Source organism: Muscardinus avellanarius (assembly GCF_963383645.1).
Source record: "Muscardinus avellanarius genome assembly, chromosome: 15".
NCBI classification, from domain to species: Eukaryota; Metazoa; Chordata; class Mammalia; order Rodentia; family Gliridae; genus Muscardinus; species Muscardinus avellanarius.
In genome coordinates, this window is record NC_137801.1 from 63361515 (window position 1) to 63380362 (window position 18848).

The window sequence follows — 18848 nt, forward strand, 5'->3', positions numbered from 1 at the left end:
TTATTTTTGCGGGTCTGGGGAGGGAACCCAGGGGCATTTGACCTCTGAGCCACACACCTTGCCCTATTTTTATTCTTTATTTTGAAACAGGGTCTCCCTAAGTTGCGGAGGGCCTCACTAAGTCGCTCAGGCTGTCTGCAAACCGTGATCCTCCAGTTTCAGTCTCCCGAATGCTGGGATTAAAAGCATGCTCCACCACGCCCGGCTTTTCATCATTTTTAGAATAAGATATAAGTTTAGAGGAAACAATCACTTTCTTGAAGGCAAATATCTGCAAAGATGATCTCTTCAAGACTTTAAAGAATTGGGTGACTGTGGTAGTCAGCTTTACATTACTGTAAAAGAATACCCGAGATAATCAACTCATAAAGAAAGAAGGCTTGTTTTAGATCATAGTCTGAGAAGTTGTAGCCTAGGGTTGGTTAGATCCATTACTTTTAAGCCTGTGGTGGTGGGGGTGGGAGAGGGCGGCCCCATCATAGCAAGACTGTGTGGTGTAGCAAAACAGTTCACCTCATGGTTGGGATGTGGAAAAGACAAAGCCTGGGGTTCTGCAGTCCCCTGACAGGGTATGTTCCCAGTGACTGCACAACCTCCCATTGAGCTGCACCTCTTTAAGTTTCTACCACCTCCTAATAGGGTCAAACTGGAGGCTAAGCCTTTAATAACTGAGGGACAAAGTTATTATATATATGTATATATATATATACATATATACATATACATATATATATACATATACATATACATATACATACATATACATATACATATACATATACATATACATATACATATACATATACATATACATATACATATATATATGTATATATATACATATATATATATATATGAGGGACAAAGTTATATTTAAAGTAAGGACTTTAAAGATCTAGAATGTGCATGAAAACTTGGCCCCAAGAACCGATAGTCTTTGGCATCTAACTCAGGCAACTTTTCATCTCGGGCACCAAGAACTTAATGAATTTAAGAAAGATTATATACCTTCCTAGTGCCTTTTGCTAAGTGTTCTGCAGACTACAAACTCACGCAAATATGAATGTTGCCCTTTAACTACTTCTGGTCTGGTGGAGAGGTGAGGCCCAGGGTTCACCCAGGCTGGGTGGGAAGCCCGCGCGCTCTGCTGACCCCTCTAAGGTGGCCACTGTCGGCCAGGTCTCACCATCCCGAAATGCTCCTATTCATCTATCTGCTTTTACCTCCGTGCAGTGCCTTGTATTTGTCCATGAAAGACACTGAAAAAGGAATAAAGGAGCTGAATCTAGAGAAGGACAAGAAGATTTTTAATCACTGCTTCACAGGTAAGAGTAACTGCAAGCCCGAGATGGGGCGTCTGGGAGGGACTAGGGAGTTCTTCCTCGGCCCCGTGTGTGGGATGGGTGTGGAGGTGGCGGGGTCACCAAATACAGACAGGTGAGCAGGAGATCTGAGTTTCCCCAATGTGGAAATAGAAAGGTAGACAAAACTTTTATTGTTCCAGATCACATTTCAGAAGTTCCAGCTGTATCAACCCAGGGACCCTTCTTTCCCCAATTTGCATGGCATTGAGAATCGCTAGCAATAGACACTGAGTTGAGTAAGATGCGTACTTTGCTATGACAAACAGGGATCGAGGCACATATGTAAGACTGAAGTGACAATATTAGGGATGTCAGAGGCCGCACGGCGTAAAGCATCAGGTGTTAGGAGCTTAGGCGGCATGTTTGGTGGTTAAAGCATGTTCATTGGAGTAGACCGCCTTCGTTCAAATCCGGGGCATGAATTCGCTAGTTGTAAAGCCTTGGACCACTAACTGAGCCTCTCTGTGCTTCACTTATCCTGTCTGCAAAATGGGGATGGCTGTAGGGTACCTGCTGTATAGGGTTGCCATAATGTGTGTAGAACGGGGCCTGACACGCAGTGAGCGCATGTGGACAGCTCTCGAGTGGTCACTATGACTCATGAGGCCACATACGTCCAACACATGCAACAGCCATGAGTCAGAAAGAGAAAGAGCACAGAGGTTGCTGGGGTGAACAGGAGGCGGTTCCTGAATCTGACTTTGAACCGTGGGGAGGGTTTCTGATGAGGAGGTTAGGACAAAGTCACGGGGCAAAAGTGTGCAGAGTATGCATCTAGAAAAACAAATCAACCGGCCCGGTAGGGCTGATTCATCGTCGGGAGCAAAATGAGACATGGTTTGGAACTAGGTTTGTCAGATCTTGGGCGTGGCTTCTTTATGGCCACAAGAGATGTCGAAGAAAGGGGACTCTGAGGATATACAACAGATAGAGAATCTGAGACGATGTCAGGTCAGCAGATAATCTATGAACATGTTCCTGGCCAGGGTCAGGAAGGTGAAGGGGAAAAGGGTGTGATCTGTGGTAACGGGGGTGTATCCCACAGGATGGAGCCCCAGAGTTCAGGCAGCCCATTGGCCTCAGGCAAGTCAGGGCTGACATTTGGGACCAAGGTTCCAAACTGTGGTTGATGGTAAGGACAACAGATAAGAGCAAGGCAGGGTCCTAACTGTACAGGGCTGAGGTCAGGGGCATGGAGCCTTGGGCAGACGGGATGGGAGGGGTTCCATTGTGCATCTGGGCCCCAGATCCATCACCCACTTATGTCCTTTTTTCATGTGCTCCTGAGTCCCAGGGTATTGGTCCAGCACTTCTTAAGTCCTTCCCATTGAAGGTCGTGGTGGGTTCTAGAAGTTTCCATGGATGGAGCCTTCATGGGCATCAGGTAGTGACAGCTGGGAGATGAAGTCTGAGTCGCAGGCAGTGCTGATGTGTGATGGAGAGAGGGAGACTAGGCTGACCTTGTCTCCAGCATGCCTAACTGAACAAACACGGGCTCAAGAGTGAAGATTCAGAGCAGGTGCAGTCAAAGCCTAAGGTCGCTTAAGCTCTTGATCTTAATTTCTCATCCTATAAAGAGGTATGTAATTATTGCCCTACCTCTTTATGGGGTCACTGGGAGGATTAAAAGTAGACATGTAGAGCTGGGCTTGGTGGCACATGCTTGTAACCCCAGTACTAGAAAGGCTGAGACAGGAGGATCACAGGTTCATGGCCACCCTCGGCTACTTAGGCCCTCTGCAACTTAGTGAGACCCTGTTTCAAAATAAAGAAAAAATAGGGCTGGGGGTGTAGCTCAGAGGTAGAATGTCCCTCTACTTCAATCCCCAGTATGGCAAAAAAAAAAAAAAGATATGTAGTATCCACTAGACTATGATTACAGAGAAAGAAAAACAGGCAACAATTTTTCATGCATAAAATTCACGGAAGGCTCACTAACCAAAGCTCTCTGTGCTGTTTTGAACGTGGCATGGCTTGCTGCTTTTGCTTTGATGACCCATGCCTGGCAGACTTATGCTGGCCCTGTCGTTGGCTGCTTCTATATAGAGCATACTATGGTGATACAAAGCTCTATTTTAGCCTATTAATAATAAATTCATAGGTCAATTTCAATTTATTCTCCTTGCTCTCTGCTTTTGAGGCAAAAGATTGATTAAATGACGTCTAGAGGTCTTTGCCAGACCCTGTAAAAGTGTGGTGATAAATGCAAGAAATATCAGTTTTTTTTATTCAGGACACACATCCCACCCATCATGTTATTTGCGGCTTAAAAACTTGCAATGGCTTCTCATGGCCAAATTACTTTGGGTGCCACCAAAGCTCTCCCCACCCACCCTGCATCTTCCTCCTGCTCTGGCCTCCCTTGGTCTCCCCAACTGCCCCCTTCCCCCGGGGGCTGCTGCCTCTGCCCACACTAGGCTCCCTCTGCGGGTGCTGGATTCTCTCAGCCCCTGTCTCAAATGCCTGCAAACACTTTCTCATTTTTTAGGTCGCGGCCCAGTGTCACTTCCTTTATATTTTTCTGATAGTGCCTGGCTGACCCCCCCCAGTCCTCCCCCTTCCACACTTTCAGATTTGACCCATTTAGGTCCACAGCACTGACTGACAGCTGAGTGCTTGTCCCAGTACTTACTGTAAAGTGATTGGCACGACCCAAGGGACTAGAGACCCTGGAGGCTGGTCCAATTAGGAAAAATTTATTGCAGAGGAGGTTAGGCTGCCAGACTGTTTCTTGTAGGAGAGCAGCAGAAATAGGGGAAGTGAAAAAAAAATTTTAATCAGGGGAGCAAGGGAGGGGGTAGTGCCTGGTTGGGAGAGCAAGGGGGGCTAGTGTCTTTTTCTGGGAACAGCTGGACCCAGGTGGTAGGGGCTGGCCTTGGGTGTTAGGGTTGGAATGTTCCCCCTTGTGACTGTTTTCTTGTTTCTGCTGCTTAGACTGGGCCAGACCGCCTTGCATTATCATGGTGCAGCCATGCTTGTGAGACCCACGTAGCTGTGAAATCCACCACTCCCCATGCACCCTCTGCCCTAACACTTACTGTCTTTTAGATTCCCCCAGAGAATCTGCCCAGTGCCTATCAGAGTACCTAGCATCTAGTAGATTCTCAATGCTCTTTCATGGACTGAGTGGGTGGGTCAGTAGAAATGATTTCTTTGATGCATGCATTTCTTCCTAAGCAGTACACAGATCAGTTTCCTTCTTGGAATAGCAGGGAAGACGAGACAGCTGGTCACTTCGGTGCTCTGGAATCAGCGCAGGGGTGACCGCCAGTGGCTTGTTCTTTGGGAAGAGTTAACTTTCCCTCTCATGGCCCTATCCAGGTAGCTGTGTCATCGACTGGCTGGTATCCAACAAGTCCATCCGAAATCGCCAGGAAGGCCTCATGATTGCCTCCTCACTGCTCAACGAGGGCTACCTGCAGCCTGCTGGTGACCTGTCCAAGAATGCAGCAGACGGAACGGCTGAGAACCCCTTCCTGGACAACCCCGATGCCTTCTACTACTTTGTAAGCAAGAAAATCTACCCATCTTTTCTTCCTGTAGTGGGGGCTGCCCAGGCTAGAATCTTCTTAGTTTTTAGTTCATAGCCACAGAAGCAAAAGAAATTGCCCAGCCCACAGAGAACTGGTAGATGATGGGTGTCGGGGAGCCAGCCAACTAGAAACAGGAACTATTCAAGCCCCCCAAACCAGGAAGGCTTGAGGCCTGGAGCTTTTACTACCCTGACACTTCCCAGGCCTGACAGCTATGCCTACCCGGCTGCCTGGTCCAAGTGAATCAGTGTAAAGAAAACGATTGTTCACTGAATAGTTTCCTTTAAATTAACTTTTTAAACTTTCCCATTAGCTGGGCATGGTGGTGTACACCTGTAATCCCAGTACTTGGGAAGCTGAGACAGGAGGATCCCAGGTTCAAGGCCAGCCGCAGCAATTTAGCAAGGCCTTCTACAGCTTATCAAGACCCTGTTTCAAAAATAATAAATAAATAAATAAATAAATAAGGCTGTGGTGTATCTTAGATGTAAAATGCCCCTGTATTCAATTCCCAGTACCAAAACAAAAACAAGTCTACAACTTTATTTATTTTTTTTTCTTTTTTGCGGTACTGGGAATGGAACCCAAGGGGCATTCCTACCTCTGAGAGACACCCCCAGCCCTAAATTATTATTATTATTATTATTATTATTATTATTATTATTATTTTTTGCGGTACTGGGGATGAAACCCAGGGGCATTCTACCTCCAAGATACACTCCCAGTCCTATTTTCTTTTAAGTCCTTTTATGTTTGAAACAGGGTCTTACTGAGTTGCGAAGGGCCTCGCTAAGTAGCTAAGGGTGTCAGAGAACTGTGATCCTCTGGTCTCAGTCTCCCAAATGCTGGGATTACAAGCATGAGCCACCATGCTTGGCTATTTTTTATTTTTGAAACAGAGTCTCACTGAGTTGCAAAGGGCCTCACTAAGTAGCTGAGGCTGTCCGCCAACCACAACCACGATCCTCCTGTCTCCGCCTCCCAAATGTTGGGATTACAAGTGTGCACCACCACGCCCGGCCAACTTTATCCTTTCATTCTTATTCTAAGCAATAGTTCACTTATAGAAATCTATTAGGCTCCACTACATGACAAGCATCGCTCCAGATAAAGGAGATGGGGCAGTGGGAAAGAAAAAGTCACAGGCAAAATGTCCTGTTTCCACTCCCACTGCGCTTCTTTTCTAGAAGGCAATCCATAAAAGCCAAGGGGTGATGAGCTAGTGTGTTTTTTTTCAAATTAAATTAAAATATGTGACTCTTAATACAAAATGTGTTGATGCACGTCACTTCCTAAGTCATCCTGTGCACCTCCCAGGGTATGATGACCGCGGATTGGGAAATGCTGTATTTTGTAATATGGACGTAATCTTGGGGCACATGGTAATTCCAGCCACAGTGGATGTCTAGGGAGATTTTGGCGGGTTTTTTTTTCCTACTTTACATCAGAATGTTGAAATTAGGAAGCTGCTTAAGAGAACCATCCTTCTTACAAAAACGAAGCAAATATCTAAAACAAGAGTTTCATTTCACTTTGGGGAAAGTTTCACTGTTACTATTTTTTCCCCCAGACCTCTGATATGGCTATTTATAGCCATTTAAATGTGGGATTCTAAAAGTAGCCAATCAGAGTGACTTCTCTTGTCTGTATGACTTAGCACTCCCTTAAAGCCCAGCCGGCCCCAGTTCCCTCCTGACCTTGGGGTTGAGGCTGGGCACAGGATCTTGGTCTTCTCCACGTAGAACAAGGGGCTGAGGTCATGATGGAGGTGGGGTGCTATGTGATGTCCTATACTTTAGTCACCCTGATTTTAAGGATGTTGCCATGAGGTCCCAAGAGAAGGAAAACTTGAAGGCACCAATGTGCAAGGAAAGGAAAATTGGAGTAGACTTAAAATACACCTTGGGGAGTCTCCGAAATTGAAAGGATGATATAAAATCACATCTCAGTGGAAACAAGAAAGGGGCAGGGAAAGCAAGAACAAGCTTTAAAGTCCAGATGAGGTATGTGCAGTAGCTGGGAGGAAAAGGAGGAGCCCGTCCTGGTGGCTGGAAGGAGGGGGAGATGAAGATGGTATATCTAGCACCGCGCCCAAGATTGGTGAAGCCAACTTGCTCTTTGGTTTCCCAATAGCCAGACAGTGGGTTCTTCTGTGAAGAGAATTCCAGCGATGACGATGTGATTCTGAAAGAAGAATTCAGAGGGGTCATTATCAAGCAAGGATGTTTACTGAAGCAGGTGAGTGGCTACCGCCAATCAGGCTCAGTGGCACACACCTGTAATCCTAGTACTTGGGAGGCTGAGACAGCCTCAGCCATTTAGTGAGACCCTGATTAAAAATAAAAAGTGTTGGGGATGTACCTCAGAGGTAGAATGCTGGTGTGTTTATACCCTAGTCCCTAAGAAGAAAAAGAAGAAAAGAAAGATATAACCACAGAAAAAGCTTCAATAGGCCACATTGTGATTCAGTGTGAATGTGGTGGCCAGGGCTGGATTTGACATCCTTTCTGTTACCTTCCTCTTCCGTGATTCCTGACAGCATGGTGGTCATCCAGCAATTGCGTAAGAAACAATGATGGGTGTCTGCAGCTGAAGAGGAAGTGAGGTGGCAACTTTAGTATTTGTATCTCACGGGCAACATCAGCTAAGGCAAAGGATGGGGGCTGACGCTTTTGGAGGCTGACACATTGCACAAGCTGCTGTGGATATGACATAGTAGACAGAGATTTTCTCTGCCCTCCCATGAGACTGCCTCTATAGGGTTTCTGGCTCCATCCTTCGGGCAAGAAAAAAAAGTACTTTGGAAATTAGTTTTTTGAGCAAATGCTTAACAAAATAAAACACAACTTAGATCCATATATATATATATATATTTCCAAATCTATCTCACAGAGGTAGAGAAACACTCCTCAGCACGGACTCTCCTCAGGTCAGACATGTCTCCATCAGCCGGTCTGTAGGACTTAAACTTATGAGATAGTCTGCCACATGTGGGAGCCATTTTCTGATGCAGAAAAAGCTTAGATAGATTTGTCTATCTTCGAACCCCTGCCAGCTCCTATATAATATATGCGGCGGAGTCGGGCCCATTTAAAAACTTAACAAATGTGTCAGAAAGAAAGCACTACAATACTTGGGCCCATTTTTGAAAGCTGTCTTTAAATTCCTCTCACTTGGTTTTATGAAGGAGGCTATTAGCCAAAGCCGCACAAGATTCATTGTTTTCTATATAAGCACAATGAAAAGCGTTTGAAAATTCATCCAAATGCCTGTCGATATGAGGTGCTCTGGAAATTGCAAACAGAATTGTATGTATGTATGCGTGTATGTAAATTTGCATCGGCAGAGTAGAAACTAGGTACCTTCTAATAACTTTTTGGCTTTGGAGTTATTGAAATCATTTGAATTTTCTGTGGGAAGTCACTGAACAGGTTTACCGTACCATCTTTAAACCCGCCTCTCCTGGCAGTCACAAGCAGGTGCGGCGCTCATTCTATGTGGTGGGCACCTTGGGGGGTTTTGGGGAACGCGGAGAAGCTTGCTGCCATGACGAACCATTCCGCCGAGCTGATGCCAGTGTCTAGTTCCCCTGAGAAAGACCGGATCCCATTCCGCTTTCATCATGTTTGTTCGGCCAAGTTCATTTCCATTTCTAATTTCTATGGCTGCTACTTAAAGTCAATTCCCGCCGGTTTTAAGCGTCGGTTGTTGTGATCATTCCCTAATGACTCCTTTGTACTTTATTATCTCCCTCCCGGCTTCACTTCATTCCAATCAGCCGGTCCATTCTGTACTTTGCTGCCGCGTTAATTTTTCTAAAATGTAATTGTAATTTTCTCACTTCCTACTCAAAGGCAGCAGCTCCCATCTTTAATTTGACACAGGTCTGTCTGTTTTTCCAGACCTGCCTCTGCTGCTCCTGCATCGATGTTCTAGCCAGGCTGGGTTTATTCATTAGTGTCTGCTTGTGCCTGTGTATTTTCACCTCAACTTTTGTGTTCTCAGTAGTCTTTCCACCAATTAAAATCTTGTGTGTCCTGCATAGATAAGTCTTTGCTTGACATCTGAAGTCCACTATTACATAGCCTTTACTTTAGTAATTGGAAACCTATTTTCTATGCCAATTGTTTTGTTTGGTCTTTGCTATTTTCTATCTCTACATCATTTATAAGATTCCTTGAAAAGCAGGACATCTTAGGCCACTTAATATTCTTTGCATTGCCTGGAGAAACGCGTAGTCCATGGTACCATCTTACACAACAATATAGCTAGAAGACAAGCTTAGTAGTAACAGAATAGAATTTAGCCATTTCACTTACTAATACTTAACATATTAATTGGCCTCAGTGCTAGCTCCCTGAGAAAGACCTGGTCAGGGCCTGGTTCTCCTGGAGTCAATGTTTTATCCTTCCTTCCTCCTCTCTCTTTCCCTCCCTCCCTCCCTCCCTTCCTTCCTTTTCAGCAATGACTTGTTGCCAGGCATTGTATGTACAGAGTGATGCTAGAAACTAATTTTTCCCTTTCTTGTGTTGTTCCTGGATACAGGGACATAGGAGGAAAAACTGGAAAGTGAGAAAGTTCATTCTGCGAGAAGACCCTGCCTACCTGCACTACTATGACCCTGCTGGGGTGAGATTTCGTGGTCAATAAATCCATCCAAATAGAAAACACCACTGTATTTATGAGTTGGGCTTCTCATTCCCCTTCCTACTCTGTTGATATTTCCACTTTTTTCTCCACCCTCCTGCTTCTTTTTTTTTCTATTCTCCTTCATCTCATCTCTACCTACCATTTCTCAATGCAAAGATTCTGAATTCTTAGGCTTTCAAGGCCAGCACAGATGATAAACCATCACTATATTAAAATTTATTTGGTTAACTCAAGATGATGTTTTCTTAGCCATACTCTTAATATTTTCAGGGAATGCAATTAGCCCAGTATTTTACTAACGATTTAATATGTAAAAAGTGATAATTTCTCTACCACACCAGCTTGGATGAGTACATTATGTCAGTCCAGCAGTTCTGGTTGTTGGTTATTGAAGATGGCTTTTTTTTCCAACAAACTCTGATGAGCAAAGGTGTGTCAGGGTGGTCCCCCATCTCTTCTTATGCTGCTGAACTCTTTCACTCACTCATGTGAGGTTTCTACTACGACACGAAGGTGCTGAAAACACACAGCTCTTCCTCTGTGGGGCGGGTGTGGCAGCCTCTCCACCTCCTCCGCCACTCTTCTCCTTCTTGAGGTCCACATTGACTGGCATCATGTCCTCAGACGCCCTGGCCCCAGTCAACTGGAGGATGGAGAATCTGGGAGGGATTTCATTCAGGCTCCTTCTATTCTTATTTATTTGGGAAAACTGATGCATACTGGAATGAGCCTGTGCGATTTTTGAGCCAAACAGGATAAGTTCTATCCATACACTGTACTTTGGAAACCTAATGGACAACTTCTCTCTGCCCTAGGGGGAAGAGCCCCTCGGAGCAGTTCATTTGAGAGGCTGTGTGGTGACTTCAGTGGAGAGCAGCTCGGAAGGTAAGCATGGATTTCATGGGAGAGAGGTGCATCACTTAGACTCCCTTCCACACCTATGGACAAATCAATCGAGTTTTGGAACAAAGACCATGGTGTGTGTGTGTGTGTGTGTGTGTGTGTGTGTGTGTGTGTATCTGTCACTGGAGATTGAACCCAGGGGCATTCTACCTCTGAGCTACACTGCCATACCTTTTTATTCATGTAAAAAAATTTTTTGAAACAGGATCCAAGTTACCAAACGCTGGCCTCAAATCTGTAACCCTCCTGTCTCAGTCTCTCACGTACTAGACTTATAGGCATGCACCACCACACCCAGAACATGTTGCTTTTTTCTTTGAAATGGATGCTTTAAGTCTTGTCACAGAACTGGCCAGTTTATTGCCTTTTGATCTTTCAGCAAAAACTCTTAACTTAGGCCTTGACAAAAACCATTCAAACAATATATATGGTATTGGCAGGTCTGGTTTTGTTTCACATGTGTATGTATGTGTGTATAAACATACACTCACATATATGTATAACAGATATACTAGAGTCAGTCCTTGGTTTATATTATGAGCAGAAGAGGGGTACTTATTCAATGCTATTAGAAGTTATTCATTACATTGTTGATATGCAAAGGTAAAAAATTAAGCTTACTTAGGAAAAATATTTCTCCTAGAGTAATTTACTTATTTCTTAAAAATATATACATACGCATATGATCATACTATATGTACTCATCTTTATGAATACCACATGTGTTCTTACGTATTAAGATATATAATCACATAGTGTTTCAGTGTTTGAAAACCACACAATTTTTGCAGGACACTAAAACCCAAACCCAAACCAAACCAAAACAAAAAACATAAAAGGCCAGGCATTTCATGGCTTGGGTGTGGAAGGAGGGTGGCCCGGTGACTTCCTGGTGCTGAGCATGCTGCCATTAGCTTTCTTCTCTCCCCCAGGCAGGAGGAGTGATGAAGAGAACCTTTTTGAGATCATCACGGCTGATGAAGTGCATTACTTCTTGCAAGCGGCCACCCCCAAGGAGCGCACCGAGTGGATCAAAGCCATCCAGGTGGCCTCACGGACTGGGAAGTGAAGATGCCCCTGCTGGTCCTGCTCCCTCTGGAGGGAAGCCCACGGATAAGCTGGGCCAGGACCTGTCCACTTCTATGACAATTCAACTGGGAAGGGTCCAGGATGGAAAGTTTGTGCCTGAATGTAGCTAACCATGTGCCTGCCGCACGATGTTGACCTGCACCACCTTGCTTGCTGCAGCCTCTGCCCTGCTTCTGCACCCCCCGAGTCCCATAGCAGGCTGGATATCCTGGATAGGCTTCTTAACCTCTCCAGGGAAGTGAAGGAGGAGATCTCTGAGGTTCTACCTATTTTTTTTTAAACAATACCCTGTCATTTTCATACCTACCAAAGCCAAAGTACCTCGAGTCATCCTGAGCTGTCTTCAGATGTGCCAGAACCGGAGATAATTCCCTTTGAAACTGCTGCCCATTTGGACTAAGAGAACTAGGCTTAAACTGCTTTGAGTCTTGTTAGCCACTTTGAACTTGTTCTTGGCCACAAGATCCTGTAGCAGAATGAAAGGGAACTCTCTTCTTCCTTCCCTCCCCTACTCAGACACTTCCTGAGAGAACAGTGGCTTTTAGGGCCAAGTCTTCTATTACTTTTCCAGCCTGGGAGGTTATGTATTCTGAGGAGGGCAGGCACAGCTGGGGACTTTTCCAGGTTTGAAGGACACAGGTCTACTCCTACTTGAGCCAGATCTCGGGAGGTCTCCCTTTGCTCTTTCTTGGGGCACTTCCCTACCATTTATTGCAATTGGGGCGGGGATCCTGAATCTATGAGTTTGTTTTGAGGTGTGCAGAGAAAAAGAGGCTACATGGGTTCCCTGCATGGGTGAGGGGCCTGGACCACTAATGTGCCCCCCACTGGCAGAGAGCAGAAGTGTTGGACCAGAGGCCAGCTGGTCAGATGATGGCTAAGTCAGCACTGGAAGGACTCAGGTCCACACAGAGCCGGCAGTGGTGGCTGTCTCTGTCCTGCCACAGCTTCTGTTCTCCAGTTTACCATTCTGTGGTTGTGTGTAAGCCCCAGGCACATGCAGTTACTGCTCGGCTGGGGTCTGAGAGCTTCATGGCCCCGTTATTAGCCAGAGTGATCTGACCTGGATCGAATTGGAAACATGTTTAGTTTTTGCCCTGCCCACTAAACTAGTGATTCTCCTCCAAATTGATAAAGACAGCACCTGCACAACCCAGGCTGTGTATGAAGGTGTATTTTTCCAGATACCGATATTAATTATATTGTATTAATTGTATTACTTGTATGGCCTCAGTAAGAAAAGGAGAGTGGAAGATGCTTCCTGCTTTGATCGGCTCCTCTCTTGCCTCCCTCAGTTCCCCTGCACCATTCATGTGGTGCTTCTGCTCCCAGAGTGCCCTCTCAGTGGCCTCGAGGTAAAGGCTAGCATTTTCTCTGATATTTTCACCCAATATCTTCATAGAATATGCACAAGTTTTTCTATATTTAGTGTTAAAATATTTATTAATATGGAGTCAACCTTAAATTTTGAAATAAATATGGCTGTGCTTAGTGTCTCTTGGTGTTTTTGACTCAGTTTTGCCTCTCATTAATGGTTTCCTTTTTCTATACCTTACTTTCATTTACTGAAATAATAATGCTATCTTTAAACCCTCACATCATTCCAATAGCTTTTCAATGAAAAAAACAAAGTCAGTCTATGCTAAGGTATAGGAAAAATATACTCAAAGCAAAGATAAAGCTTAAGAAATAGGAATATACAAGGATAGCCTATATTACTAATGTTTTTTGTTGTTAGTAGTACTGGGGATTGAACCTAGAGTCATCTTACCTCTGAGCTACACCTACAGTCCTACTTTTTATTCTTTATTTTGAAACAGGGTCTCACTAAGTTGCAGAGGGCCATCCTGTCTCAGCCTCCCAAGTACTGGGATTACAAGGGCGTGCTACCATGCCTGGCAATACTACTGATTTTTAACAGCTACCACCTTGATTTTAATGTTCAAGCCACCAAAGTGATCTGTTAAGGATGCAGAAAAACTATTTACATTAAGGGAAAAGGTTTCCTCTGGAGGGGCTGCTATGTATGGTTCAATTCTATGGCAGTCTAGGTGACAGAGGCCACCTAAAGCTTGCATTGTGCAATTCCAAGTTTGTACACAGTGGTCTGATGAGCACTGATAGAATATTGAGGCTTCCCAGTGAGGACAAATGACTCTCTCTGGCGAGAAGAAGGTGTCCCTCAACAAAGTGGATATTTAGAGAATAGACATAGTTAGCCTTCCTGAACCTCTTTGTTGTTTTTTGGTACTGGGGGTGGAACCCAGGGCCATTCTACCTCCAGGCTATACTCTCATGCCTATTTTATACTTTATTTGGAAACAGGGTCTCACTAAGTTGCTCTTAAGTAGCCAAGGCTGGCTTCCAACCTGTGTGATCCTTCTGTCTCAGCCTCCCAAGTGCTGGGATTACAAGCGTGCGCCACCAGCCTGGCTTTTCCTGAACTTCTTTGGCTTAGAAGTCAAGCTCAAGCCTTGTTAGGCTTGGATGAAAGAGGGGCTCAGTTTGAAGAGCATCAGAAGCTGGAAAGAAAGGGTGGTCAGCTTTCACTCTGGACTCCAGCTGAGAGCCAGAGGCAAACATTGTTTTGGAATTAAGTATACATATATAAGAGAGGTAAATGTTTTCTTGCATCATGCGACTGACGCTAAGTCAGAAATATAAAGCATTCAATCTGAAGAATCTAACACCTTTTGGCAAAAAAAAAAATAGAAGAAGGCATGTAGGATGAGAATCTTCCACACAGGTGTAGAACATAGGACTACTTAAGGGGAGAAGTTCAGTTTCTCTTGTAGATATGCAGTGACACACATAATTGGTGGATAAAATGCTACTCCATATAATGGAGCAGAATGAGGAACTTGCTTAGATTAAGATAACAGCTTCTGGCTGGGCGTGGTGGCCCACGTTTGTCATCCCAGCATTTGGGAGGCTGAGACAGGAGGATCGCAGTTTTTGGACAGCCTCAGCTACTTACCGAGGCCTTCTGCAACTTAGTGAGACCTTGTTTCAAAATAAAGAATAAAAAAATAGAGCTGGGGTTGTATCTCAGAGGTAGAATGCCCTTGGGTTCTATCCTCAGTAGTGCAAAAATAAATAAACAAACAAACAAAAATAAACTGAAATTATAGTCTATGATGGTTTTGGCTCAGTTTCAGGGTGAAGGGAAGATAAAATTTAGATATCACAGCCGGGCGTGGTGGTGCACGCTTGTAATCCCCGCGCTTGGGAGGCGAGATAGGAGGATCGCGCAGGTCCGAAGCCTGCCGCGCTGGCTTAATTGACCCTGTTTCCAAAAATAAAAAAGTATAGAATAGGTCTGGGAGTGTAGCCCGGAAGGAGAGGGCTTCCAGGAACCCCAGTACCACCAAAAAACCCACAAAAAACCCAAACAAAAAAAATTAGGTATCACTGGAGGAAAGAAAAGAGGATGGGAGGAACATTTGTTACTTTACCTAATTTGAGCTGTGGTAGGCTTTAAGGGGAGAGTGCACACAGATGTTTGTGGTGAGGTCCTGTGACATGGTGGAAAGTGCAGGGGTCCTGGATCCTAGGACCTGGGTTCAAGTCTCTGGACTGTGACCTGCTGCTTTTTTTAATGTCTTTAAGTATCAGCTTCTATGTTGGCTTTCTTACTCTAAATAAATACTTCTTAGCTTATAGGGAGAAAGGATTTGTTCTGGCTCACAGTTTTAGAGTTTTCAGTCCATGTTGGGGGAGGGGGCCCATTGCACTGGGGCCTGTGGTGAGGCGGCACATTATGGTGGGAGCACGCAGCAGAGCAGAGCCATCCACCTCATGACCAGGAAGCAAGAAAGAGGAAGAGAGGCTGGGCGTGGTGTTGCGTGCCTATAATGCAGCTGAGGAGGCTGAGACAGGAGGATCGCAGGTTGGAGAGTAGCCTAGGAAATTAGTGAGGTCCTCAGCAACTTAGTGAAACTCTGTTTCAAAACAAAATGAAATAAAATAAAATAAAATAAAGTTGGAGGTGTGGCTCAACGGCAGAATGCCCCTGGGTTCAATCTCCAGTCACACACACACACACACACACACACACACACACACACACACAGTGGGGAGATTATCTCCTTTGAGTGCATACCCCTGTAACTGGAAGACTTCTCACTAGACCCTGCCTCTTAAAGTTTTCACCACCTGCCACAAAGTCACAAGGAAGACCAAGCCTTTACTACATGGCTACTTGGCGGAAGTTCCAGATCCAAACTATAGCAGCTTCTTTGTTTCTAAAGTGAAAATAAGAATATTACTGCTGTCAGAAATAGTACCTGGCATGGATGGGCGCTCAACAAACTGTAGTTTCCTCTCTTCTGACCTCTCTGCAGAGAAGGCACTTGTGGTAGTCTAGGCTCTTTGGCACGGTTTTTTTTTTGTTTTTTTTTTTAACTTTTGGTCTATGTCAGAAATGCATGGGAATGCTTCCAATAAACATGTGCCAAGTCCCATCTTCAGGGAATTTGATTTCCTAAAGTGAGCAGATGGGCCTGTATATTTTCCCAGCTTCTTTTCATTTTTTTAAAAAATAGATGGTCCTTTTTAATCAACATTAAAGTTTTAAAAATACCAACAAATTGCCTGACTCTCCACTGTTTGAAATTCAGACATCAATTCAATTGTCTAACACCAAAGTTTCTTCACAAAATGGCCCTGACCAACTTTTCCAAAAGAAATCTCTTTTGCCTGCTTTCCACTCCAGCCACACTGACCCTCACTGGTCCCTGGGAGGGACCTGTAGCCTTGTCTTGCCCACTCAGCCCCAGGACTTTCAAAGCCTGTCTGCCCCCTGGCTCTCTGGCTCCCCCACTCTTAGTTCTCCTTCAAGGACCAGATGTGTTTCGCCTCCTAATTCATTCTTTGTGTTTGCCCTTATTTCTATGGTAGGCTCTGTTACTTCTGAATTTCTCTACCATCCATTTGTACCCAGGATTTAGTGGTAATATCCACATACCATGCTGGCTGGCATCGTTGACCATGTTTTCTGCTTCAGGGTTATGTTTTTTGGAGTCAAACAAGCACCCATACTTCATCATTTTTCAGTCTTTCACTCTTTCCTAACTTCTAATTCAGTGCTTATGCACAGTAGGTGCTCTGTAAAATAGCTGTTGGAATGACACCATCACTAGTCACAGGATGGAGGACCTGATATACCCATTGAGTTTGGGATTCTCTCTGTTGCTATATTAGCAGACATTGTCTGTGACCACCATTCTAAGTACTTTGCAGATAGGAACTCAGTGTTCATAACAGCCCTATTATTTCCACGAGGAAACTGTGACACAGAGAGCTGAGTGGTTTGAAGCTCAAAGTCCTACAACTAGAAATTGCCAGGGCTCCAGACAAGTCTGGCTGGACCCAGGTTTGTGCTCTCAACCTTCTTGTTAAGCTTTCCCTTTATAATAATAGCGTTTAATTAGAGGTGACTATGAGTGCCAGAAACTGTGCTACACACCATACAAATGTCTTACTTAATTTGTACCACAGTTACACGAAGCATCTCCATCCCCAAACAAGGTTAATCAGCTTGCCCAACATCCCTGGGCCAATAGCTAAAGAATATGCAAAACCAGGTTGGCTTAGCTTCTGAATACATGCACTTAAGCCATGGATATACTTGGTCCTTACCACTTTTGGCTAGCTGTCTTGTTGCCATGGGAACCCCCCTGCATATTGTGCCCACTATTCCTGTCCTATCGGTCACAACAACATTTCCCCTTAGGCCTCAACCAGCCACGACATTGGCTTTTAGGCTTTTCTTTGCTTAAAGGGAAACCTCTATGCCAAGATACAACTTTGTATGCAGCTCTGCCCTGCTGTTACTGGTTTTGTGGCTTCTGGGGATGTTATTCTCTAACATTACATTTTGTGGGCTGAATGATATATATATATATATATGCTATATATATATATATATATATGCTATATATAAGTATATACACAAGTACACAAATATATATATATATATATATACAAGTACACAAAAATAGATATATTTGTGTACTTCTGTATGTACTTAAAACTTTTAAACCCAATTCTACTGATAATGAGCACAGAGTGCATTCACAGTACAAACCAGCTGCATGATCAAAATCCATATTTTGCCAACAATGAGAAAATAAAACAGCAAAAGAAAGGAGAGGGTTACTTTACCAAAGATTCATGGAGGACAAATAAATGCACAAAAAGGTGCTCAGTAAGGGAACTGCAAATTAAAATGCCAATGAGATATCATTGCATACTTGTTAGAATATTGAACGTTCTGAAGAGTGACTATGTCAAATGTTTACAAGGGTATGGAGAAACAGAAACTCTCATACAATGTGGGTAGGAAGGTAAAATGGTACAACCATTTTGCAGAACAGTTTGGCAGTTATTTACAGGGTTAAAATATACCATCTAATGCACTCATAGCTATACAAGAGAAATAAAAATATTTGTCCATACAAAACTCATATGTGAATGCCCATCACAGCTTTATTGTTAATAGTCAGAACAAGAAATGACCTGACTATCCAACAAAAGGTCAGTAGAGAAACAAATTGTGTTTATTTATACAAATAAAAAGAAGTGAGCTGGGCATGGTGGTGCACTCTGCCAATCCCAGTGCTTAGGAGGCTGAGACAGGAGGATTACACAGGTTTGAAGCCAGTCTCGGTTAAGCCAGTCTCAGTGAAGCTCTCAGAAACTTAGTGAGACCCTATTTCCAAATAAAGTATAAAATAGGTCTAGGAGTATAGCCCAGAGGTAGAAAAGCCCCTGGGTTCCACCCCCAGTGCCACAAAAATAAATAAATAAATAAATAAATAAATAAATGTGAACTATTGGTATGTGTAACATGGATGAATCTCAAAATAAACATACTGAGTGAAGAAATCCAGATACAAACAGTACATACTGGTTATTTCTATTGACATAAAATTCTAAAAAATATACACTCATCAGCCAGTCGTGGTGGCACATGCTTGTAATCCCAGATCTTGGGAGGCTGAGACAGGAGGATCACACAGGTTCGAAGCCAGCCTCAGGTACTGAGTGAGGTTCTCAGCAACTTAGTGAGACCCTGTTTCCAAATAAAATATAAAATAGGTCTGGGAGTATAGCCTGGAGGTAGAAAGCCCCCAAGTTCCACCCTCAGTACCACACACACACACACACACACACACACACACACACACACACACTATATATATATTATATATATATATAATATATATAATATATATATATAATATATATATATATATATATATATATATAGAGAGAGAGAGAGAGAGAGAGAGAGAGAGAGTCTGTA

The 18848-nt window shown here is 43.9% G+C and overlaps 1 protein-coding gene across 1 annotated transcript in view; it reads left to right on the top strand.

Moving 5' to 3' along the window:
• PLEK (pleckstrin) overlaps positions 1 to 11519 on the top strand; it is a gene marked incomplete at both ends in the record, with an annotated part of 29487 nt that extends 17968 nt beyond the window's left edge. The window contains 6 exons of the mRNA XM_080711076.1: positions 1234 to 1325; positions 4686 to 4870; positions 7031 to 7135; positions 9443 to 9526; positions 10363 to 10432; positions 11383 to 11519. Of these exons, the coding sequence (XP_080567202.1) occupies positions 1234 to 1325; positions 4686 to 4870; positions 7031 to 7135; positions 9443 to 9526; positions 10363 to 10432; positions 11383 to 11519 (673 nt within the window). The remainder of the gene's footprint in view (positions 1 to 1233; positions 1326 to 4685; positions 4871 to 7030; positions 7136 to 9442; positions 9527 to 10362; positions 10433 to 11382) is intronic.
• Between the last annotated feature and the right edge of the window lie 7329 nt (positions 11520 to 18848).